This window comes from Macrosteles quadrilineatus, unplaced genomic scaffold, assembly GCF_028750875.1.
Source record: "Macrosteles quadrilineatus isolate MER2022 unplaced genomic scaffold, UCM_ALF_1.0 Scaffold_1__1_contigs__length_201487025, whole genome shotgun sequence".
Taxonomy (NCBI): domain Eukaryota; kingdom Metazoa; phylum Arthropoda; class Insecta; order Hemiptera; family Cicadellidae; genus Macrosteles; species Macrosteles quadrilineatus.
The window spans coordinates 185,741,446-185,768,472 of NW_026542594.1; the positions used below are offsets into that span (position 1 = coordinate 185,741,446).

Here is a 27,027-nt window from a genome sequence, read left to right on the forward strand (position 1 = left end):
GGAATGAATTATTGTTAACTTTACAACGTTTGTTACTGTATTACCAAAAATATTATATTTTAATAAAATAATATCCAAGGAGTTTTTAAGCCAATAGCAGGGTGACATTGAGCCTGCGGGTGTCCGGCACTACTGGGGGGGGGGGGGGGGCATTGAGCATCTCAGTGTGTGTTTATTTATTTTTTATTTTTTTTATGGGATTACATATTAAGATATAATTATTATCAATTTCACAGGGTATTCGTACAGAGGAGTTTGCCACGTGGTAGAAAAAAAAATTAAATTCAGGGTACATGAAATCAAACAATACTGTAATTAAACACTATATTTGGAAGAACAACTTATTTTAACAGAAAAGATATTATGATACATACCACTAGATTACATTATTATTTACTATACTATATTATTGAATTTAATTTGATTTTTAAGTAGGTTTGAAAAAAGATTACTTCTTAGTCCCAAAACAAAACCACCTAAATTTAATTATGACTTTAAAACAAATCCTCGAATCAGAAAGTATTGATCACAGGAAAGAAAGAAACAAATAAAGACAATAAACATATTGAAAGATATATATTGTTATAAAAAGATAAAAATCACATTGTTTCAAAGTGTTCTGTAAAAATGGACACATAGTATCATTTTTATCAAATGCAAGTTATCTTTTCAATCATAGAAAAAATATTTTTCAAATACAGGGTACTTTAGTGATGCAAAAGTTTGATTACATAATAAATATAATAATAATTAAAAAAAATAAAACAATTGTAAACACTGTTAACTTGACCATTTAACATGCATTACCACCGTTCTGTTTAATCTGTACAGTTATCTATGGATTATACTTATCCTGTTCAAATCCTTATTACTAAAATTAATCAACAATAAAATACAACAAAACATGAACACATGTTAAATTACAAATGTCTAACACTAATAAAATTGTTAAAGGTGTTTCTTTTTCTGTCAATTAATTTATTATTACAGATAGTACATGGATGAATGCACTCCGCTGTAATAAAGTACAATCAAATGCTTCCAACTACAAAATTTTTGATAAATGATGGGCCTACCAGAGATGCATGAAAGCTGAATCTCAATTCCAACGAATTTCAGGAAAAGATTTGATTCTCGAATCTTACATTTAGTTACAACCACCATTTGTATATGCTACCACCAACCATGTATTCAAGGTAGTGGAACGTGGATATAAAGTTTAAATCCTGAAAAGATTTTTAGCCGGGATGTACATGAATTATTAAGACCCGTAAACTAAAATATGATCACAAGCATACAGATGTTTCTGTGATTAGAGACAATATACTTTATTTACATATTCTTAGAGAATAGAGTACAATGTGTCAATTAAAAATATTATAGTTGATTTAGTAACAATTTTTTCTGTGTAATATAATCTATCCAGTAATCATGCTGTAAGGGTTTTCTTTAACTTTTTAGCCGTTTTTTCCCCTTGAGGTTGCTTGAAAGGTGGTAGTTGAACAGTGCTCCCCTATAGGATGGATAAGTCGGAGTATTGGGAGTGGGAAATTCGAAGTGTCTCTTGTATGGTAAAGGTGCAAGTCTTCATTTATTGTTTGATAAATAGAATCTGAATGAAGTATTGCATATGTAAAGATATGTCACTTTGAGCATTTTCAGTTCTTTAAATGCAGCACGGCAGCTTTCTTGACATCTTATCGCCCTTTTTTGATGCATCTCCAGATTAGTATTGGTTGTTCCTCTCTGTACCACTTTGCCCTACATAAGGTGGCTCTCGAGAAGAGAGTGGTAAGCAGTTTTTGTTGCATTCAGATCACACAATGTGCATCATTCTCCTGATTCCAGAGCATGGTTTCTTGCACAGGGTTGTTACCTGTTGCTTCTATGTGAGTTATTCCATAATGACACCAAGGTACTTTGTGCTAGCCTTAGCTTGAATGCCTGTCAGTTTTTCTTTGTTATTGGTAGTGAAATGTATTCGGGAGAAAGATAATCATGACGTTGCTATGATTCTGGAGGAAACCGGTTTTAAAATCCATCATAACTTTTAGAATATATAACTACACAGTAAATAATATGGATCAACTTTCACAATAGGTTCTGTACTGTATTACAGCTAAAGTTTACTTTCAAATATCAGGACTCAAATGTTTAAGATTCAAAATTCCTGGATTTGACCATCACTAAGTTAATACTTAGTGATGGTCAAATCCAGGAATTTTGAATCTTCAGCAGAACCAAGATAACAAAATGCATTTCTCTAACCCCTTTAAATGTAACCTCCATGATACTGCAAAATCCTTGATAGCAAATGATCTTGATACAAGTAATGTTTGTAGTTTGTTGGTATCGTTTTGAGTAACACTAACTTTCTTATCTTTTTCTCGCCGACTCCTTGAGAGGACAGTTATGGAGATGCTAATGGACCTTAAAGCCATTTGACCATTTTGAGGGAAAGGTGGTATTGAGACTATAGTCTAGTCTGATAAAGCAAGTTGATTTCATGCAGTTCAACCACTTAGCAAACGTAAATAACAAATGGATCTGGGTAAAATAAAAATAAATGCTTACCTTATCATACCCAAAGAAATTTGTTATCAAGGTTCTACTATAATATGTTATGTTTCCTTCAAAGATTTTTTTTAATGAGAAGAATATCTAATTTTAAACTTAAATTTCATTTCAAACTTAACCTAATTAAAAATGTTCTCAAAACAAGTAAGAGTAACAAACTTGGTTTGTTTGACAAACTTAAAGTTAACGTTACTTGTACGAGTTACGATTCAAGTGTTAAAACGGATCTTTACAATCCAAGTAAGCTGCGTTACATTATTAAAAATTATAGATTTAAGACCGCAGTTGGTTTCAACCAAATAGTTTTTCAAAACAAGAATGGCAGTATGGCTTGTCGTTCTGCTCCTTGAATGTACCCTTGTTTAGTTGCTTTAAACAAAAAGCGCAGACAAAATGTTCCGGATGAAACTTTCTGAACATAGCAGTGATACAACGTCCTGTAACAGATATATTGTGGATTAGATAATATCTTATTGCATTCATTGAGTAGATTCTATTTGCATCTTATTTAGAGTGGAGCTCAGGTTTAACAATGTAATAGGCTACAGATTTAATAAGCTAAGAAAATGCAATATACTCTGTATTCAAGAAAATATTTGAGAAATAATAATGATAACTCTTTTTCAATACAATAATTTTTATGACATGTAAAATAAATCTACCACTAGAGCTGAAATGAAAACAATAATTGTGTATCTTAAAATGAAATCAATTTAAAAACTATGTTAGAATATTTTAAGGATGTAGTAACATAAAACGCAAGGTAGGTTTTAATTAATTTAGCCAAGTGTTAGTAGATAGTACTTGAATTCACTTTGGAAAAATAAACCAACTCAACTGTACAACCTTTAAAATCCATACTTTTACTTTATATACTAAGTTAGAATACTGACACTGACAGTGTTTTCAACCAAAGAGGGTGGAAGAAAGTCTTCAGGTCTTTTGAGGTCAGCCAAAAATTTCAAATCTTTTCATACAGTGTTTTTCCTAAGTGCCACAGAGGAATTTTTTCATTCAGAAAAGCCTGCGATCATAACAAAAACCGTGGTATAATATTTGGACAATCGTAATCGTACTAATAGATGGATGAGTTACGTTATATTACAATACCTGTGATAGGTTTATGACATCCTGCACACAGCGACCCTCTCTTAGCATGATAATGTGTCTCACAATATGGCAAACCTTCGTGGTCGAAGAACGAACCTCCGTGAAACGGCTGCCTGCAGTCCTACCAACAGAAAACACATTATATTAGGTAAACTCTTATTGTATATAGGTTTAATACAAACATTTTTTCTCACTGATTAGTGGAACGGGAGTGTCATAATGTTTTTGAGTCCAGAATGTGACCCATTCTTGATGTCAGGAAGAACATGAAACATAAAAAGATTAGTACATAAATCAAGCTGTGCCAGAAAAAAAAAACTATATCTGTAAAAAACAAATGTTTAAAATAGTCAAATATTTGTTTAGAAGGAAAAATTATAGATCAATGAACATTGTTCGATCAATACCCTACACACTCACAAACCTTACATTCTGAGTACTAGCAATATAGACCTAAAGACAAGAGATTCCGATCTACAAATGTCATAAAACTTCTGTTTTACTATTCTAGATTCTAGGTGAAACATTTCCGCAAATATACAGGGTGTCCCGGAACTATCTACCAATATCTTAGGGCATTGCTCCTGGGTAAGAAACATAACTAAATATCATATTTAAACTGTCCGGAAGTCCTTAGTTACTCACACAGCCGCCATTTTGTTTTTTTTCAGTTATTAATTTTTTTCTAAAGAATGGTTAAACATATGACATGGACACTTTGCACAAACATTTATGACAACTAAACAAAGCTACCAAAAAATTATCACGATTATTCAAATTCATAAAACAAAATGGCGGCCATTTAAAATTTTTGTAAAAGCAATGGGTTTTGAGTTATTTAAGAAAGAAAATTTTAAATGGCCGCCATTTTGTTTTATGAATTTGAAAAATCGTCATAATTTTTTTGTAGCTTTGTCTAGTTGTCATAAATGTTTGTGCAAAGTTTCCATTTCGTATGTTTAACCATTCTTTAGAAAAAAATTAATAACTGAAAAACAAAACAAAATGGCGGCTGTGTGAGTAACTAAGGACTTCCGGACAATTTAAATATGATATTTAGGTACGTTTCTTACCCAGGATCAATGCCCAAAAATATTGGTAGAGAGTTCCGGGACACCCTGTACTTTACAAAACAATCACACCATAAACAACAAAGAACATATAAGACATTCTTTTTACAAATGTAGTTCAAATACATCTCTATGAGTACAAATTGTTCACATTACAGCATTTTAATAAAAACTAGTGTCCCCGTTGCTCGAATTCGAGCAATTGCTAAGTATTACAGGCGTTATTTAAAATGAATAACAGTCATTATTTCTGATGACTTTAAAAGATTGGACTCAAAAATTATGGATATATACTCAAGATGTACATAACAGATTATATCAATTTATCCAGGCTCTCTCGCTTTTTCCATTGTAATATTTACACCAACCCAAATTCAAATAGTAAATATTTCATTTCAACCAAGTCGGTACATTTTTGTAGCAAACTGTTAAATTAGCAAATTTATTGACTGTTTACAATTATGTTCTTCTTCTCACTTTTAATTTCTGACAACAGCTGGAGTTTCATAAACATTTTTGTTTCCCATGTTAATCTTATGGAGAAATACAAAACTTTAAAGGGCCCCAGGGCTTCACTCTCTAATTATTTCCCTAAAAAGAAAGTTTCCTGCACAAATTCACGTCTTTCTCAATGACACCAAAAACATGTCAATCGGTTCAGTAGGTTCGGAGGAGTAATTGTCACAAAAAACCTGCTTGCGTATTAAATAACTATAGATATTATGAAAATACAACTCCGTGCACCTGCACAGCTGTGATGCGGAAAACTAAGAAAGCAAACCAAGGTTGAATGTAAATAGATCAACAACGAGTGCAAACTGCAAACCAAAACAGATCAAAGAACATTCGTCATCAGCTGGCAGCAATATAAACTTCGGCAAGAAATTAACTGTAATCTGTAAATGAAGAATAGGTACATGTTTTATGTCTCAGATTATATATCATATACTAATATTATATTATAAATGTGAAAGTTTGTGTGTTTGAATGTTTGTTTGATTATTTGTTTGAAGTTCAATCACGCATTAACTAATGGACGGATTGGGCTGAAAATTTTCATGATGATAGCTGATATTCCCGATTAACATATAGGCATATTCTTATCTCAAAAATCCTTTCGGGCTCCGCCCCAGTGGCTCTGTAGTTCCCCATGTTAACCTTATGAGTATTAATATTTAAAGGGAATTAAAGAATTTAGTCATCTGTTTCAACTAAAAAAGTTGGTTCTATGATATGCAAAAGCATTAAAAAGTTATAAGATTTACCAAAAAGGAGCAGCACTATTATTTTGTTTGCATTTATGAGAACAGCTAATTTGAACTAAGCAGCAACAAAAAACTGTGATACGCAATGAGACCTGTCAAAGTAGGATTGTTAACAGCTATGTTTATGTTTTTCATTTCATGAATGATTAGTGATAATTTGCGAATTTTTATAATTCAGTTTTCTCTATTGCTTTGGTGAAGTGGAAGTGGTAGAACATTATGGCTATGGTAGATGTGTAATACTATAGTAGGCTATACAGCAAATTTAAAGAACCAAATTTTATCAAACTGTCTCCTACCCCATTGCAAACGCAAAGCATGAGCACACTGCAAAAAGCATTTTATACTTATTTGCCAACCCCGTACGAAGGACGGGCACTCTGCTAGTAGTTCCATATACATAAATTATCCTTATGGATCGGCTGAATACAGTTTTAAGGTATGATTTATTTGTCCAATATAGAGTATATTTTGGTGCTTCATGAGTTTTGAGTGTGTATTTTCATTGCAATTGGTAAACAATCTGTCAGCAACATAATAAATAGATTTGTATCAAACATTCCCATTATTCTACAAAAATGGTTTAGTTTTAATGTACAAATTATCCTGCTAATTATAAATGAACTTGATAACCTTAAAAAATATATAGCTGCTTTTTTTAATATAACGGAAATTCCAAGTTTCACTTCCTCAAAAGGAATACTTAAGGTATAACTTTTATAAAAATAATCTTTTATCAAAAACTAGCTGTTGTACCCGTGCTTTGCAACGGGAAGAGGACACAAAATGGAAACATTTTAATCTTTATATCTGTTGCATATAATAGTTACACATCTGCCAACCCTTTTAGAAACAAAATTCAACTTTTATAGCCTTAATAGAAACGTTTAAGTTATGACTTTTAAATCTGGTAAGTAGTGGATACCACCATTTTGGTTTTGATTAATTTTAAATCTTATCTAGGCTGATGTGAGAAAAAACTTACCAAATCTTCAAATAAAACTTTTACATACATGATTTACCTTCATCTCCCTTAATTACATATCTTTTAATTTATTATTGACATTTTAAATTTCAATTTTGAAGTTGCAAAAACACTAATTATTAAATTTAAATGAACATTTTTTTAAATTTCACTCTTCTTTATATTAAATCACAAATCCTTCCATCTTCAGTTTCTTCACTCACAATAAATCATTAGCAAAACTAAGTCAGCTGTTATAAGCCTTAGAAATATTGCTGTTCCTTATCAATACAGTATTTTGAAATATTAAAGAAACTATATATATATAGGTACCTACTATAAAAAGTTGTAAACAAATTATTTAGCATTAAAGACAGGAGACAAATCTAATATGGTTATCAAAGTATCAAGAACTAAAAAATGTAATAGCAAATACAGTATATGTTGCATTGCATCTCTGATTCTACTATACAAAAATATCAACAAACAACTTAATATACAAAACAGTTCTTTTAAGACCTTCTTTCATAGACCATTGCCTTTACATTTTCACACTTACCATTAAGTAAACATACTAACAGATATTTCATTGATTTTAGAAACAAAAGAACACTGTGTACTGCCTTTGACTAATAATACAACAACTGTATCAACTTTAGTCAATGGTACTGCTTAGTTTTATGATATTTTCCTTGGTTTAATTTAATCAGTGGTGTGGCAAAACACAAATAATAAATGTATCAAATAAAGTAAATGTTAACTGAAAGCTATGTTAATATAAAATAAAAGTATTTTGTACTACCATTTGATAATTAAATATAGTTACACATATACAACATATTTTAGAAAACAAAAATCAACGTACAATTTACTTATTGATGATATTCTTTAGTTTAATTGAAGCATGGGTTTAGCAAAACACAATAACTTTACCTAAATATACATATAAAAAACAATGTGATGTGCAAGTTATGTTAAGTTAATCAAACACATGTTAAGCAGTTAGAATTTGTTTAAAGTAGCCTCCAAATTCACACAAAACATCTAGCCTATACATTGTAATTTTCATACTGTTTCCATAAAAACATATCAATAACATTATTTTCATAACTTAGACGCTTTAAAAAATCTAAAGCAGAGCCAGAGTTGATACAGCAACGGTTATAGAATATTTTTTTCTATAATGATTGACATTGTTTTAGAATAAATAATCCATGATAAAAGGTTAGATTAATAAGCCTACCTCATTAGTTATGGAAAATAGTATATTTAATTTCTTTGAATCAGCTGTCTGAAATTGTGAAATATGCAGTTTAGCAGTTCTTTTTGTTTACATTTAAATGTCAAAGCAAATGTAAACAAACATTTTTAGAGTTATCATCGCAGCCATGGAGACCAATCAATATTTACTTTTAAAATGTTCACCTCAGAACTTTTAAAGCCAAAGGGGCAAAGCCTACGGTCAGTATCGAAATGTGAATAGTCCTATAATGGTTATTGGTATGATAGCTATATTTTTGTAAAATTTAAGCCCAGTTGGTTCGGTAGTTTTTGCACCTATTAGTAATACACATACAGACAGACACCATTAGATTTTTATATAATAGTATAGATATAGATAATATTTATAGCAATTGAAAGTTTTATTCATAGTACTGTAGTTACAAATAGAAATGTTATATTTTGAAAGGGGTTTCAGATGGGTAATTTAATTGGTTTCTGCAATTTACCTATAATATTATTTTAAGACCGCTTTTGGCCACTGTAGAGTCTGTTGTTTTAGAGTTCATTCACCTTTTCTCAACCTAATCCTACTCCATTCTATCGAATATGGATTCTTTTTTTATCACTTGTCTTTTTCTTCTGTTAATCTTGATTTTAATCATTGACTATATACATTTTAATTATCTTAAAATCTGTTAGTTTTACTTTTGCTTCTTTTATCATGCAAATCCTTAATTGACACAAGTAACTCTCATATCTTCTTTGACTTTTGAAATCCATGACATCATCATATGTCTTTTTTATAGCTTCAAGACTTTCTTGAATTTCTTTTGCCGATTCGGTTGACAAAATACTCTAAATGTCTTCCTTTAGTTTTCTCATTCAACTCCTAATAAGTACCGATAAATATTAAATAAATAAACCAATGTCACAAACATATATTGCTCATTGCCTCTTCAACTGAAATGGAACTTGTACCAATTTATTCAGAAATAAACTATACAACTATACAACTGTGTTGCCATTATGATAATTTAATTTTAACTAATTTTAAAGAATAGTAAAATACCTTTTGCATTTCTAACCATCCTACTTGTGCAATTTTTCTGAGAATTAAGGCCTTTCTAATGAAATCTGTGAAACAGTTTTGTAATGTTAAAGAAAGGTTTGTTAATATAAAGAAAATCCGCAAAACGAGTAATAAAGTAACACCTGTTTCACTTAAGTCAAACAATGCATGGTCTTGTAAATTAGATAACTTGATATTTTAAGGTCTTAAATTTGTGTATAATCTTGTTAATGGACAGTGGTTATGTGTAATGTCTTTCTAAACAAAGAAGCCTACAAGATGTCATGAAATGGGGCTTTTCATCAATTTAAATTTACAATTTTAACTAGTTTTGCTTTTTATTGTAAGAAATGTTTAATTGAATACAGTTTCAAACATCATTAAATCAAACTGTAAAAGTTTTGACTAACCAAAACTTCTTAAATAATTGACCTTAGCTAGGTCATGGTTACTGAGATTGGAGCCTCCATCAAAGTTTGTATATTTCAAGACATCAGTTTTTTTTTTTTTTTTTTTTTTTTTTTTTTTAAGTACTGTATGGATAAACAAAGAACTTATATATGATGTGGATTAAAATCTTCATATGCATTTTTGAGCCTTAAAATATTCCTTGTTGTAAGGAAACTTGGTAAAAAAGTGTGGTAGGCCTGCTTGAATTGGATAATGTAAGTTTTGTCTGCAAGTGGGATAGTCTGGTAGAGTGTAACATTTTGGTCCCTTAGGTCCCGGGTTCAAATCCCTCAAAACCACCAATGGATTTTACCAAGTGTTAATGCCACAACCCCTAAGTCTAGCCTGAAGTAATGACAAAAACGACCCGAAAGTAATGCCTAAAGTACTAGGACAACAAAAGCTATATATTTTGTTGATCTACCTCATTAAACAGCTTATTGACTAATATTTTAAAATATGTTTCGTAAACTAAATAAGGAAAGAAACGTTTACTAGACGTTTGTCAATGAATAAGACTTTAAAGACCAACTGGACTTAACAATTTGAACCAAATTTCACAATGCTTCTATTGGAGGGCGTTATCCACTATAGGGAAAGGTCTGCTTGTCCCGCAGACCTATACTTTGTTTTTGGACAGTTACACCTGCTTTAAAAGACATTGGTGATCGGAGGGATTTGAACCTGACCATCTAACGAGAAGCTCCAACCTCAACGTTACTCATTCCTCACTAGCTATGTTAGAAGTTTTAATGTATTATAACTTGAAGTTTGCATGGACATACGAAAAATTTCACTTTTCCTACAGTTAATTAATTTTTAATAAAAATTCAAAATGATTTATATTTTACTGAGTTTTATTCTTTTGAAACAATTTCTGCACTGCGCCAATTATTGTGTTTTTTTTTAGTATCATAAAAAATAATCGTTATTAAATTTTTCTCTTTGTTGAATACTTACAGTTGGTGTGGGACCAACCAACAAAACAATATCAAAATGTAATTTGTGTTTGATATTGAAGCTCTACAATATTTATGATTGTTGATATTAAGAGGAAAATGTTTCAAGAGCATATATCTTTAAAAACTTTAGATACTGTAAGTCAAATTTAATACATTAATAATATACCTACTTTTCTTGTGACTTGTGAAACAGGCAAAGTCAATAGATTCTACCAAATCTTTCACTTTTTACTGTTTATATTGTAGTGTTTTCATCATTATTATAAATTAATAAAAAATATATTAGGTATTCATTATCATAAATATTTTACCAGGATAAATTTTTTTTGTAAAAGTTTTAATTTTTATTTGTTAACATTCATGATCAAGTTTACACTTAATAATCTGTATATTCTTTGAATTAAAACAGTTGGAAATAATTTTTTTTATAATTATTACTTTCCATTTTAAATAGAACTTCCATCAACTTTGTACTACCCTGTTTCAAAACACCTTAAACTAAAAACAAATAAATAATATTTACTCAAACAGTAAAAATATTTATTTTTCTATAAACAACAATACAAATAATATAAATATTAACAATATTAATAACTCAGGAGAAGCGAAGATCGGACATAAATATGGTGACTGGGCGAGGAGGAGTGGAGAAGGTGAAAGGAAAATCATAACAATAAAAATGTAACTCAGTCTTCTTCTTCTTCATCTACTCCGACGCATTTGGGGCAAACTGGTTTCCCTTCCATGGCGTAGAAACTCTTGCCTGTGACTGGCTTCTTACAATCCTGAGGATTATATACATCGTAAGACAACGGTCATAACTCTCACACAACCCAAGCTGACTCTGGTAATAGGTTAGTATTTCCTCGGCTCGGTGAACAGTTGCAGAATGTTCTGTGTTGTTAGAGTGTGTTGGTGTAAGATACATTTGACTTACCTCACTTACCTTAGAATGAACAGTGAAGACAACTATATAAGAAATACAGTTCATAATGTAATGTTGTGTTTTCACTTCATTTGGTAATGTCAAAATCTAGTAATAAAACAATTTAGATAGCCCAATTACAAAAAACAAAGTCTTCTGAAAGGGTAACTGTAACTTTATTCACTGAAGTTTACCCTCAAACAAATCTTTTACTAAAATAAGGAAAATTACTATCCAACCTTTTGGACAGTAAATGTTTTAACTTTTACAAGTGAATTATCTACCACCAAGCACCAACCAAGAACTATACATACCCTGCAGACGAAGCAGTCAGCGTGCCATTGTGAGCTGAGAGCGCTTACATAGTTTTCCATGATTGGACGGTTGCAGCCACCGCACTTAGGAGCGAACAGGTCAAAGTAGTCGTCCCGGCAGTATGGCTTGCCCTCTCGCTCATGGAACCCTTCCTCACCGAACTGCTTACCACATTGGGCGCAGAAGAAGTGCTCCGTGTGCCACGTCTTTTCCAAGGCGGTCACACATTTCTGCAAAAACAGTCTTATTGGATAGGAAAATTGATTTAATACCAATGATACTTTTTTGATGAGTTTTGTTTTCTAGTAGTCCTTGCTACTTTGATCTTTTGGCCTTTTTTAGTACGCTCATCTCAGTTCATCAAATTTAAGCTCTTGGAAAAATGAATGACCTAGGTTGAAATAGGTTATACAATCTGTGATAAAGTAACCTGATCAGGACATTTCGGTGGTTGGAGAGCTAATTGGGGCTTTTAAGGACTTGAATCCTTAAAAGCATACTTTAAGCCAACAACTTTAACAGTAAATTTTATTCAACATTTAGGAAATTAACATATTGACATTGTAAATGACTAATGCTGGAATTGTGTACTTCAAACGTGAACTAAAAATGTGTTGGAATCTCATTGCGCATGCTAAATTACAATAACAAAGTCCAGCATACGAAAAGAAGTAAATAAATAAGCTAAAATTACTATCTTCAACCACAGTTTCTGATTGGGAATAGTCAGGATATACCAGTCCTTACATCGAGAATGGGTCCGTTGCAGTAGGCACATCTCGGGGAGAACAGATTGTGATAGTCTGGTTCGCAGTACGGGTGTGCGTCCCTCTCAAAGAAGTTCCGGGTGCCGAGTTCCTGCTGGCAGTGGGTGCACACAAAGTGTTCCGGGTGCCAAGTCTTGCCGAGTGCCGTGATCACTTGACCGACGATGGGCTTGTCACAGGCACTGCAGCAGCCCTTCTGTGTAGTGTTAACTCCCTGGGGCGAATAACAAACATCCAAGTAAACAATATATCAAGAACACGAAAAGTTGTACAACTTTTGACATCACTCAATCGAAATTTAATAAAGTTTGTTCAAAAAAATATAAGTGACATACATTACGATGCATTTTTGAGGAGTGCAAAAGATCCTTCAGAGTATATTCTAATTAAAAGAAAGTGAAGTTAGATAGTTAAAAGAGTTTTAGTGTAAAAGTGATATTGGACTTGATCCAAAAGTCCAATGAATACTACATCCATTAGCTTATTGACAGAGTACTTGCTATTTTGCAATACTTTCAAGGAAACTTATTATGAATAAGTAACAATAGTTTTAAAATATATAAATATGAAAAATACGATCCAGACTATTTCTTAACTGTATGTTTTAAAATTACAAAGAAAACTGATTTAATAAAAATAAAAAATAAATCTTTCTGTGTTTCAGTAGTAATAATACACATTATAATCCGACAAGATTCAAAACACATTTTTATGAAAGTTTTTTTAAAGAGTTTAGGTTTAGTGCAAGTGCTTAAAAGACTAAAACCATGCAAAAAGTTACATGATTTTAAACTACTTTCCTTTGAGGGTTTAGAATTGATTTCAAAACAAAAAAATAATCAAAAGTTGTTAAAATACCTGTCTACTCATGTCTGCCTGTAAGCTGCCGAGCATACAATCCAACTGCTTCTGTTTGCTGCGGGAAGGCTTGGCGTAGGCTGACTCTGTGATGGTGGTAGTAGTTTCTGTGTATCGAGCAGTAGCGGGGGATGATGAAACCTGCCAACCAACCACACTGTCAGGCTTTAAATATAGACAAATAGTTTGTACTATGCAAAAGGTTAGGTTACTTAAAGCCTATTTTAAATCATTGGAAATTCCAGAAAATAGTTCAAATACATTTGTAAAATATTATTGTAAAAAATCTTAAAATATACTACTAAAAATGTTACGCTGTACACAAAATGACAAAGTTAAACTATTCTGAATTCTAAATAAAATATTAATATTCAATAATAAATTAGGTACAATATTTTTGGAAATTGTTTTAGTTTCACTTTTAGAATGTAAAGCAAGAATAGACTAAGTACAGTACGTATCACTGTAAACAAAAACAATAACAAATACGTAATGAAAGCGTAATACATGTGAGTAGCAGGTGGCTGAAGCGCTAAGTACAACATGTTAGTGTCATAAGGAGCGTAAGTAGGCATTACGTGTTCCTTCACAAGAGCCCGGACGAGTAGTGAAACGTTAGCAGTCGCGGGCGTTGTAGGTTCTCTAACGCCTACACCCCCCTCGTCCCCTTGTCACCCCCCGGCACGGCAACTCCCCGACCGAAATAACTCCCCTCCAGACCCCCTCCCCACCTAGCTATTTTCAGAAGTCCCAAGAAAGGCGACGCGGTTCTACTGGCAGAATTACAATCAACCCTGCCCCCGTTTCTAAATATTGAAAAATTACTGGGTTGGCACGATTTTGTGATAACTTTGTGAGAACCTGTTGATAAAGGTGGGTCGTCTTGCTTGGAAAAATATTTGTCGCAAATATTTTCCTTCAAGAGTGTATATAAATTATAAAATTATTAATTATTTGTATTATAATTTTTTTTCAAATTTAGGTACCGGTATGTTTGTAGTTTTTTTTAAATTAGTTTTGTTCTAGACGAAAGTACAAAATTATAAATTGACTTTGAACTCTATTTGGGAACAACAATGTTCAAAAGCATCTAAAACATAACACAATTCAAATTAAGCTATATACCTATAAATAAATACTAAAACGATAAAATTAAAGACCCAGCACTAACATAAAAAATATGTTTTTCACAACTGAACGCAACAAGAATGACACAGTCAGTTTCAGTCGATTAGATCGGGTCAAGAGATGTAAACAATGATCACAAAGGAACAGAAATAGCCGAGAGAAACCGTTTATTATTGGAGCCGACGAAGAACAACAAATCTGCCACATGGCTCAGTGATGGAGCGGCTGGTGCAAGTGAAATTGAGCGAAAGTGGAAATGTAACAGAAAATAAACTTTAAAACATTTTTATTTGGCTTGCACTAGTGGTGTTCTTGTTCTTTTTTTTGAGCAATTATCCTCAGATTGGAGCCTTTAACTGTGTAAATTTATAGAATAGAACACTTTACAGAAAAGCAATAATCAATAAGACTTCCAGTGATCCTATACAGAGTGTTAAACTATCCTGCGTTAAGTCTCCACAATATTGCTTTTTCCACCTGCATAATACATGGGAAAAAGATCAAAGGTACTAAGCAGTACTGGACTAAAGGATAGAAACTTTCATTTACACAAACTTTACTGTGGCACAGAGAAGTACGGTAAGGACCCTTACCGCATTTGCTTATAAGATATATATTTTTTAATTGGACCAGAGGGGTATGAAAAAACCTGACTTCCAAAACTTGTTTCTTAAAATTCTGTTTGCTTAAAAAAAGATAATTTTAGTTTAAAGGTCAACATTGGGTTTGTTTTCTGAGATACCTTCACAGCTTGTCAGGGCGAGAATAATGAGATTTTAGTGCCAATGAATACTAACAGCTTTTTGACATTGAAGAAGGACATCAATACTTGCCACTCATGTCATGTTCTGGAAATACAGTTTACAGAAGCATTGCTTTACTGGATATGTATTGTATGAAAGACAAATTAAAGATATTTCAGGTAGCCAACAATTTCAGGGTTGCCAATATAGTGGGATGATAAAATTCATGGTTTTCATTGGTAGTTAAAAAAAAAAATTCATGGTCGATGCGCTTATACAATTTCAACACAATTGAGTTTTGCTGATTTCATAAACTGACGTTAAAGAGGCAGTTTCTTTGTGTGTTACTTTTGAATAACCTTTCATACCTAATATACAACTTTTTTTAGAGTGATTTATAAACATTCAATACAAAGTTGAAAACAAAACAGGTCCAGCTTGTATTATAACTACATGAGACATTGGAGAAGAATTGTAAAATATATTAAGTCTAGGTATAATTCAGTCTTTCTACCGGAATAAAACAAAAATCCCACTCACCCGGCTAAAAAAGTCCTGTTTTATCCCCCTACATAATTGTCATAAAATGTACATTCTAGGGTTTATCTTATTCCACAACATACTAAGATATGATGGTATCCAAAAAGCTAAAAAAACTCAGGCGTCAGAGTCGGAAATTCGGTTTTATTGCGCATCCCGTTTCAATTCAGTGCATGGTCTAAAACTTCTGTTTTTGTGATTTAAGTCCCTATACCCCTTTTTCATACGTGGGGGGGTAGGCCTACTAATAATTTTTAGAACCATATACATTCCTCAGGAAGTCTCAGCTGACATCAGCATCTTTGGATGACTTGGAATGAACTAAGCAATCGTTTTTGATCGTAGGACTTGGGAAATTTAATGGTACTGGTTAAATAATTGGTCCTGATTTTGAAAATTCATGGTCCATTGGAGAAATCCATGCATAATCCATGCCTTTTTGAATGGTCACAAGAATTCATGCATAATTCAAGCTTTTCAAGGTTTTCATGGCTGGTGGCAACCCTGAATTTGAATACGCTATGGTTTTATGGAGTCAAAAACTATTAAAAGTACATACACCAAAGGATATCTAGTTTAAATTATAGGATGCCGACACTTTGGGGGCGTAGATAAGTGGAGGATGAGTGTTGACTGAATCAAAATTTGATTTAATGATAACTTTATTATTAACAAGATCAGTTATTTCTTAATTCAGATTAATTTAATATGTGCACAATTTATCAAGAACAGCTGAGAGCAGTTTTGGACTGTAAAAAGCTATTGACTTTTCTCGGGATCATACATAAAATTTTCTGATCACCAGACATCCACTATATCTAATCAGCTGTTTAAAACTTTATTTATTATAGCAATGACAGGCCTAATGGTTTAAACGATTCTGACAAAGCCTACATTTGATCAACGACAAGAAATATTTCCCTTAGAGTTGCTTAGAATAATTTTCTAGTTAGAAATACAGGATGTAATAGGACAGGTGTGAGAATCAGATGAGAGATGAGAACAGCTGACTGACTCCATGACCTAAATATCTGTAACATGTCACTCGGTCAACACTATCCAACGATAACCGCTGTAGTTTGTGTGAAAACGCTGACTTTGGATAATAGACAGTAGTAAGTAGCATTGACTTTTTATATTCAAGAAGAAAACTTTTATATCTTTATGGACCAGATACAGCCAATTTAAAAAATATATATATATATAACATGAATGAGCTACTCACTTGTCTGAATTTGTCTTCTTTTGTTATTATTTTATACAGTACTAGAGAAGAATATGTTACATATTAAAAGGTTTGTTTACAATTAATTGTCCTTTTAGTTTAGCTTGGCTATGAGTTATAAATCAGTAATTTACATTAGCACACTCCAATTTTGTCATAGCCTCAATCCATCTATATACACCAGTATAGAGAGAGACATGTACTGACAGAGGCTCGAGAGGGATGAGAAAACTAACAATACTGAAAAGTCATACTAGTACCAGTAGTATTAGATTATTATCCAATGGCAATCAATTTAAGATAAGTATTTTGTCGACTTGATTTGTGTAAATAGATGTCTCCGACAAATATTCAACATCCAAAGCCAAGACACAGTTAGAAACAATGAGTTGTGGAGAAGAGCTGAGATGGCCTGTTGAAATCTTTAATGAAAGAATAAAGCTGGATAATTCAAAGAATGAATATCAATGAATGAATAATGAATGAATGTAATATGAATAATGAAGGGTCAAAGCAATATTGGAGCTAAAGAGCTCTATACTGGAACAGGCAAGAAAGTAGGAAAAGGAAGTGAAGGAACAGTAAAAAGAACTGCAAGAAGAAGGCAAGATCTGAAGAGAAGTAAAGCAGGCCCAAAATCATGTGCGGTAAAGAGTATTTGTTGCAGCCCTACGTCTTCAGTCAAGTCAATTAATTGTACTTGACTGAGAAAAACAACAAAAGCGACGGTGCAGGACGATTCTTCCGTGCTTCCGCATCCTGCACGCCACTCTAACTTACATGATACATACCTTCATTTTCATACTAAATCTGTCAACAGATTAAATGTGGAAATGTAATGAATAATATACAATGAGTCAAAGGTAGTAAAACACCCTAAAAACAATTTTTTATGATTTCCCTGAGCTCATGCCACAAAACTGCCTCCTAAGAATGCCTTGCACTAGAGAAACTTGACCGAGAAAACTAGTGGTTCCAAATGTTAGATTCAAGAGAAGCATAAAACCAAACATGCTGACATACCTTAAAGTCAGATAAAGATGCCATGAGGTCATCTAGTTCCTTAGTAGCAGATGAAGCTGTTGGTCTACCCGTGGTTGTGGTCTCTTTGATTATCACCTCATGTACGTAGTGATCAGCACTGAAACAACACATTACATCAAACAAAACCATTACAACAGGTCGGCTAAGGTCTTCAATGTTAGGGAAAATCAAATTTTGTAGGAAAAACTGTTCGATCTTCATTAACAACAAATTTTGTATTGTAGCATTGTTATGTGTATATTTAGGTTATTTAATATTTTTTTCTTAGTCCACCAGTCAATTAAAAATTTATTAGGTTTACAATAGTATGCTATATATGCTACGTTATTAAACTGTATATATCACCAGCATTTACAACGCTAATCAAGACTTATTTTAAATGTTTAGTTGTTTATATAATTTTCTTATAGATACCTATAATATGTAAATAAACATGTTTTCTAGAACAACAAAATGTTAACAGATTTTTTTAAACACAAAGTTTTGCTTTTGGACTGGTGTCAGGAAAGTTTGTCTGCCACATTTAATTCAGTTATGAACATCTTAAACGAACCGGAGCAAAACTTATTTACAGCCATTTGTTATTGTATTCCAGAACTCTTTTACTAAAAACTACTGTACTTTGTTCTTGTATTCATATTTTTATAGACACAAACTATGCTAGACACAACAGACATATGTGTAGAAAAGTTTGTGTTTATAAATAAAATGAATACAAGAACAAAGAACTGTAATTTTTTGTTAAGGAGTTTTGGAGTACGATAACAAATGGATGTAATTAAGTTTGTCTCATTGACTCCGGTTTGTTTAAGATGTTCATAACAGAATTAAATGTGGCAGACAAACTTTCCTAACACCAGTATTATAGCATCTTCATATTTAGAAATAATCTATAACCAGTTACTAATAAGCGAATATAAGCAAAACATAAGTTTATAAATGGATTTCATGTTTTTCACTCTTGTAGTAGAGTAGGTTAGAGCTCAAGATTCTGCATTCGTTAAACTTCAGATTTGGAAATTCACAATGATTCTTGAATACTATTTAGGGATTTGTCGTTTTAATGCTTTCTGACTGTAAGGAGCTCCTTGAGGTAAGAAGAGCAACCTGTTAAGAGTGAGTCACCTTCCTGAGTAATAACAGTTTAGTAGAAAGCTGGCAATTATCAGGTGTCTAGGAATTTTTTTTTTGTCCTAGGACGTTAGGCACGAGCCCGGGGTTGTTTTTCACATTACTTCAGGCTAGACCTAGGGGTTGCGGTATTATCACTTAGATAAAATCCATTGGTGATTTGGCAGGGATCGAACCCGGGACCTCAGGGACTGACGTCCCTCTAACCACTACGTCAGCTCGCTCCCCAGGTGTCTAGGCATTGGAGGTATATGAAGAAAGCAACTGAGTTAGACATGCGACAATTTTATAATCTAGATGAAATAAATGTGTGTTAAATTGTGAACTTTATGTGTCAACATGTATTTAAACAAAGACTTCCTTCAGTTTCATGGACCAACCAATTTGACATGAGTTTGAAAATGGGTCATTGACCCGAAACTAGTCAACCTTGACTATATTAAAGACTGAAGACGGACAAAATGATACGTAACCTATCATATCAATCCAGATGAAGCGCCTAGAGGCCTCAACCCACCTCTTCCAGATAATATACAGTTTTAATCTATTTTATCTAAGCAATCTTGGATTATTTATTATTTTTCTTTCAAAAGGAAATCACCTACAAAACCTTGCCAATTTAAATCCATTTCAAAGTTTAAATTTTATGTACAGAAAATTAAATACAGTAGACTCCCTCTTATCTGGACTTCTCGGAACCGAGGCCAGTCTGGATAACGGGTTTTCCGATTAAATCGATGTCTCCAAAAACTAGTTTTGACTGACCGTTTAAATGCATACTGTGTACAGTATTTGACTTAAATTCAGGCGAAAATTGTAATTAGAGACATGATCACTGGTCTCAAATCCATCCCACAAGAACAGTCGTTTCAGTACCGCCCACTTCCTGCTGATCTATTCCGGTTAAACCGATGTGCTGATAAAAATTGTCCGGTTAAAGAGATGTCATTTCTGCCGAGTGTAGTCCGGTTAAACCGATGTCCAGATTAAAGGTATCCGGATAAGAGGGAGTCTACTGTAGTAAATAAACCCTTTCCTAGCAAACCGGTTTTGTTTTTACAACTTACAAAAGTATAAACAGGGTTGGCACTAAATTTGGAAAACAAAATTCCCTGACTTTTCCAGGTTTTCCAGACTTTATACTTTTTCCAGGTATACTGCAAGTCAATATCGACCGATCAAAATCAAGAAATATTAGAAAAATGTAAATATTTAAATTATTTAATCACTCCCAAATACAAAACTTGTTTTAAACTATGTACATATCGATTACTACCCCGATAAATAACTATAGATATAAAAATGTGCATCAGTGCTCATGTCGTTCTTTTTGCCATTAGTCATCACCCTGATAAAAACATGTTTAGGTGCAGAATGTACCATATCCGTAAAAAAGTAGTCTTTCAGGAGAAATTCCAGAATTTTTTCATAATTCCCTGACTTTTCCAGGTTTTTCCTGACCGTACTAACCCTGTATAAATTATACTTATAAAAATAACAATATGGTATTATAATAATTTGTCAGTTTTGGATGTCCACTATCACCTGCCACGTGTGTTGCGGGGGTCGCTACACATTACACAAGATTAATGGGGTTTGAGAACAAAAGTGCCAACACTGGACTATTTCTACACTGTTCACACACTCGACTGCCAGAGACACTGAGTATTTTACAAATAGAAGTTACGTCTCAAACACCTATGAAGAATTACACTGCGGCATTGACATTGGATACTGCAAGTACACCTTTTGTTATATGTAACACCTGAGATTTTCATGTCCAGTTATGTTTAAATGTGCTAAAGTTGACTAATGGTTTGTCTAATTTTTAAGGGTGAATAGTGTAACAGAGTGTATTTTATTCATTATAATACCAGTGGAAAAGCGACAGTTTTTTGAGACAGTTTAGTTTTGTTAAAACTGTTTTCAAGTCGATGAAATGGTAGGAAATTTAATTTTGCGTCCACAGAATACACTCATGACGTTATTTTCAAATAAGCTACAAATTTGAAATTCTTTCCTTAAGAACTTTCAAAATGTATTATATAAAAAAAACACTCTGTTTCTGACTTTAAACTCCAAATCAGAGACACCTTTGCAAAACAAACAAAAAATCAGGACCTACCATTGGTAATGTTTGAAATTTAAATTCTATAAATTTAATATGGTTTTTCTTATTTTTGACCCTCAACACAAACAATTTCTTAATTTCTCTCTAGACCTTTTTAAAGAGCTTAAAAAAAACTATAATTTAGTATATCAACGTGTTTTTGTACAGTTATTGGTAACGGAGAAAATTCAAAAAATTTTAAAATTCCCATGCTATTTTTACAGAGAATATTGTAAAATGTAGTAGTTTGCTTGTTTATGGATATATTTTTATCAAACTTAGCAGATTTATTTATTTAATACTAAGCTATTAATATTTTACTAAAAAATATACTTTATTCGTTTCCTTGTAGCAGCAAACCTAGGTACTCATTAAACCTAATGTTTAGTAAAATTAGGTTTAGTTAAAAATCAATTCAGACAAATGGAAATTTGCTTAGTCGGCAGGTTTGCTGCGCCGGGGGTATTTTAGTAATCAGAGCTATTGGCTATAAATAGATACTCGGTTGTCTTATCCACAATTGAAGAATACAATGAAAAGTTTTAAATAGTTAAATTCAAAGGAATGCTACTGTATAATACTTAGTGATTGTCGGTTTTAACCAAGCTGACACTAGAGTTGGCACTTTCTGTATGTTCATAACATACATTTGTCACCAAAGGTTTAATGTACTTGGTTTATCACTGTTTTCATTGACTTTGTAGCACAACAATGAACTGGCCTCACTATGTTTACTTCAAAACTGTGTCAGCATTATTTTAAGAACACTATACAACAAAATGGTTATTTACTATTGCTTTTATTTTTTCTTAGGTTGTTATGAATTCACATGAAATCATATCAATTTATTCAGAAATAAAGACATCATATATACTGTGTACACAACAAAACATTCTGAAGTTTTAGCAAAATGAAATGTATATTACGCCTTAGTCAGACTGTACACTATACATTACATTGTAATATGACTATTAAAATATTACACTGATATTTTTTTGTAAATAAACCACTGAAAGTACTGTGAGTCCTATATACTTCTTGAAAACAAAAAACTGCTTATCTTGTATACTAATTTGACGGACTTTAACCCAAATTGGTTCACTTATGAGTTCCAGTAAATAAAAAAGAAGGCATTATTTTAAGCGAATCCATTGTGATGCATTTGTGTTTTTTATTGGTTTGTTCCAGGAAAACGTAAAAACTATTGAAGTGACTAGGCTGCAATTTAACACTTGGGTAAATCATGGTCCCAGGTAGCCTTAGGACGTACATATTGCTATGCCATGTGGACATCTACCCACCGTTACTCAGAAATGATTTGAAATATTTGGAAGAATTTAAGAAAACCTCTATGCCAATTTACAAGAGTAAATAAACAAATGGAAAACAATGTAAAATTTTTAAACTACCTTTGTAAAACATCACCTACTTTACCCATTATAAAAATAGGTTCCCGCAAATTAGTTTCAGCTTATCTTCATCTAAGCGTTGTTTAGTTTGTATCATGACCCAAACGATACTTAAAACATTGGGAATTATGAGGTTGGGGCAGAAATAGCTTGAGTACTCTATAAAATGAGATGACATCACGTAGAGAAGCTTTGGTAGTTAGATGTTGGGGATGCTGCCAGGTTTATGATTCTTGTCACGGTTTGTTACGTTAAGTTTGCTCACCATGAAATTATGGCTAAATTCAACAAATAGTCTGATCACTCGATGATACATGAAAGAAAATTAGACAGTTGATATTCTTGCAGGTTTAGTTAAACTAGTGTCCCTGTTGCTCGAAATCGAGCAATTGCTAAGTATTACAGGCGTTATTTGAAAGCGAATAACAGTCATAATTGTTGAAGACTTTAAAAGATTCGACTCAAAGATTATGGAATACTCAAGATGTACATAACAGATTTATGTAATCAACATTTCTTGTAAATATCTTATCATTTTTCAAAAGCTGATTTTGTTTTTTAGTGTTTTCTACAAATAGCCTTTACTCATAGCCGCATTATGTAGTCCATAATAACGATTATAAAAAAACAAAAAAGAAAACACACATTATTTCTATTTCTTCCCCTTGGTGATGTTCTATGATTTTCCTATGTTTCCATAGTTTGCAAATCGTCTCTTTCAATGATTACTAAGAAATGCAGCACAGTGTTACTTCAGTTTTCTTTTTAGTATATCAATAATTGAATTTATCCAGGTTCTCTCGTTTTTTTTCCATTGTAATATTTACGCCAACCCAAATTCAAATAGTAAATATTTCATTTCAACCAAGTAAGTAAATGTTTGTAGCAACCTGTTAAATTAGCAAACTTATTGACTAATTAACATATGTTCTTCTTCTCACTTTTAATTTCTGACAACAGCTGGAGTTAAATAACAATTTTTGTTTCCCATGTTTATCTTATGGAGGAATACGAAAATTTAAAGGGCCCCAGGGCCTCACCCTCTAATGATTTCCCTAAAAAGAAGGTTTTCTGCACAACTTCACGTTACGCTCTTTCCAATGACACCAAGAACATGTAAATCGGTTCAGTAGTTTCGGAGGAGTAATTGTCACAAAAAACCTGCTTGCGTATTATTTAAGTAATATAAATATAGATTTTGTTCACATTTTAAGTATACAAAGATTTCTAATACAGAAAACGTCCTACTGAACTGAGAGACAAACTTTTTGTTATCTAAACAGGTTTATCTACATCTTGAGGTTGGATTCAAACCACTGGGTGAAGCATCACATAGGCATTGGTGTTTGGCAGGAATTGAACTTAAACCTTCAGGACAAAAGTCCTGCACTTCAACCAATAGACAACCAGGTCCACACCTAGCCTCACAGGTATTTATCCATGTGAGATGAGTTCATATTGTAGAATAAGAATAACTCATTGCCTCAACATTGACCCATTGAAGTTGAACTAATTAATCATTAAATGTAAAAAAAAAATTGATCCGGAAAATGGTTTTAGTATTAGTTTAAGATTAAGACGCATTCATGTACACATTGTTGTATGTCTGAATAAAGATTTATTTGACTTTGACTACCAAGAGTAATACGTCTATGTTGATCATGAATATAATGCACTATTGTAACATCCCCAAATTTATTTCTATACATGTTCACATAAGTTTATTTTAAGATACTTTGATTATAAACTGGGTATTAAAAAAAAAGTGATTACTAATCCTAGTGTTTTTTATACATCGACGACTTATACCAGCAGAATGAAATAATTGTGCACATTCGAGAGTAAAAAATTGTAAATGAACCAAGAAAGAAAGGTCGAGTATTTCACATCACTGAAAGTACAGTATTTGCAAAGTTGCAAAATAAAACAACAGGTGCATACCTACTACGAGCTACAAACTCGGAAAACAGAAAATAATTTGGAAACCTATGTTAAGTACCAAAGTGATAATAAATGGTTGCTCGCATTATTTAGTTGTAAAAACGGCAATGAATGGTTGAGAAGCAGGTAGATGAACGTGGTCCAAGTCGTGTTTGGGCCATATGCCAGTGTGACTTACGATTTTACTTTGTTTTCACCTGTTTTGTATAAAACACTCAACACAGCTATTTTAGTGTCTGGACGCAAGAAATGAGAGATTCATATGTTTACTGGATGAAATGAGGCCAGGACATTTTGGTATTCACTTGATTAAGTGTGTTTTTAAAAATGTATTACATTTGGTATAATTTCATTTATCTATTTTGTTGATCTATAATGATTTGGCTTGCTTTAACTAACTCCAGTAAAAGTAATTTAAAAATAATAATACACAAGAAATTTAGATTTTGTTTAATTAAAGATTAGACTTACAAGAGTAACACTTAAACTTTACAAAGTAAATGTGATTCACTAATATGGACCTCGCTTAATCTGAACAGTTATTTGCCGTAGTTTATAACATTTTGTTTGGCTAAATTAGGATTGTGCCACAGTAGTTGACTGTTTTTGAAATTCAGAGTACAGAATTCAAGTTGTTATGCTGTAAAAGGGATTATTATTATTATATAAATTGTATAAAAGTGGGAAACCGACCAAACTGAATCGTATTTCTTGAACTTTTTAGCGATCCTTTAAGTCCTGGGTCCCGTGTAACTAAATGTAGCATATCTGGTGTTTTCTACTTTTATTCCTTCCAACGTTGTCCTGCTGTGTAACCTTTTCTGGCTCTAAATTTTTCGTCTCATCTTTTTGGCGATTTTTTATACTGTTTTCTATTGTTTTAACTACCTTTTTTTAGCTAACCTGCGCAATCTTCTGCGAAATATGGAGTATTGATAGCCTTCAGGACTCAGAACACGTTGAGTAAAGTATCCCATCCGCAAATAGAACAATATGACAAATTTGACGCTTCCGGGATCTACAAAATAAATTGTAACGATTGTGATAGCTTTTACATAAGACAAACTCTAAACTTTTTAAAATGTTTCAAAAACCATGTCTCTGCATGGAGAAACAACAAACCGGAAAGACCAAATGTCGCACAACACTTGTTACAAAATGGCCACTCATTAGGGAAAATGGAAGACAATGTATGTATTTTAAAGAATTGTAAGAAAGAAAATGTGATGAATGCTTCGGAAGAATTGTATATTCAGAAGGAAAACTGTAAAAATAGAAATAATCTAATTAATGAACAAGTGAATTTTGACTCCAGTTGTACTTTTGTACTTATAGAAACTTACTGTCCGGAATTTTCGGTAGCCAATAGTATACTGTATAAGGAACGCCATTTTGATGCTTGTCATTCGTCTATTGGGTCTGATGATTATTGGAATGTACAATCAAAATCACCACTTACCATCTTTTATATGCATTTACTGTCTTGTGAGTAAACAGTATAAATATAAATATATTATTACAAGTGTTACGGTATTTGCCATGTTTTTTGTGCTTTCAGGTAATTTAATTCAATCCCGACTAGAGACCATTTTCACCACAATTAGAGCTGATTAATGAAAGTCCATTGAAATCATACACATTGGTAATTAAAATGTTAAACTTGTTCGGGACCTCCCCAGTCCACTGAAAGTTACAAATAGTTCCTCGTTGCCAGCTTCGCTCTGACATGTAAACCACTTGATTTATTTACAGTCCAAATCCACTTTCACACCAAGGTCAGAGATGCTGTTGGTTCCAAAACTTTTCACAATTTACAGTCACTATTTGTCCAATGTAATCTGTTCTGAGTAACACACCGACACTAATTATTTCATTTAATTATTTATTATTTCATAACTTATGTTCCACTTATGTTAAAGGTATGTTATACATACTAGGAATACTATTACTAAGGATTAAAAATTTTTCACACTAAAATGCAGATTGATGTTTTTGTAACAGTTGCAGAATGTTTCCCCTGTTGTTACAGTATAAGCAATGATAATATGAAGTATAAATTGCTTAACCTCTTATTAAAAATGAGGCGAGGATGCAGAAAAGGAATATTAAACTCTCATTAATCCATAATGCTGACTAATTAGGATTCCAAGTCAATCAATATTTTGAATATTATTTTTGAATGTAAGTCTGGATTAAATTA

The 27,027-nt window shown here is 32.3% G+C and overlaps 1 protein-coding gene across 6 annotated transcripts in view; it reads right to left on the reverse strand.

Moving 5' to 3' along the window:
* Nucleotides 1–290: 290 nt before the first annotated feature.
* LOC128991695 (paxillin) overlaps nucleotides 291–27,027 on the reverse strand; it is a 109,133-nt gene continuing 82,396 nt past the window's right edge. For 5 of the 6 annotated variants that reach the window (XM_054414827.1, XM_054414797.1, XM_054414816.1 and 2 more), the window contains 6 exons: nucleotides 18,216–18,333; nucleotides 13,557–13,697; nucleotides 12,679–12,912; nucleotides 11,931–12,161; nucleotides 3,688–3,808; nucleotides 291–3,014 (listed from right to left, as the gene is read on the reverse strand). In XM_054414827.1, coding sequence (XP_054270802.1) covers nucleotides 2,869–3,014; nucleotides 3,688–3,808; nucleotides 11,931–12,161; nucleotides 12,679–12,912; nucleotides 13,557–13,697; nucleotides 18,216–18,333 — 991 coding nt within the window. In that variant the 3' untranslated portion in view covers nucleotides 291–2,868. Of the gene's footprint in view, nucleotides 3,015–3,687; nucleotides 3,809–11,209; nucleotides 11,477–11,930; nucleotides 12,162–12,678; nucleotides 12,913–13,556; nucleotides 13,698–18,215; nucleotides 18,334–27,027 lie in introns of those variants that run through there. The other variant, XM_054414840.1, reaches the window with a different exon arrangement.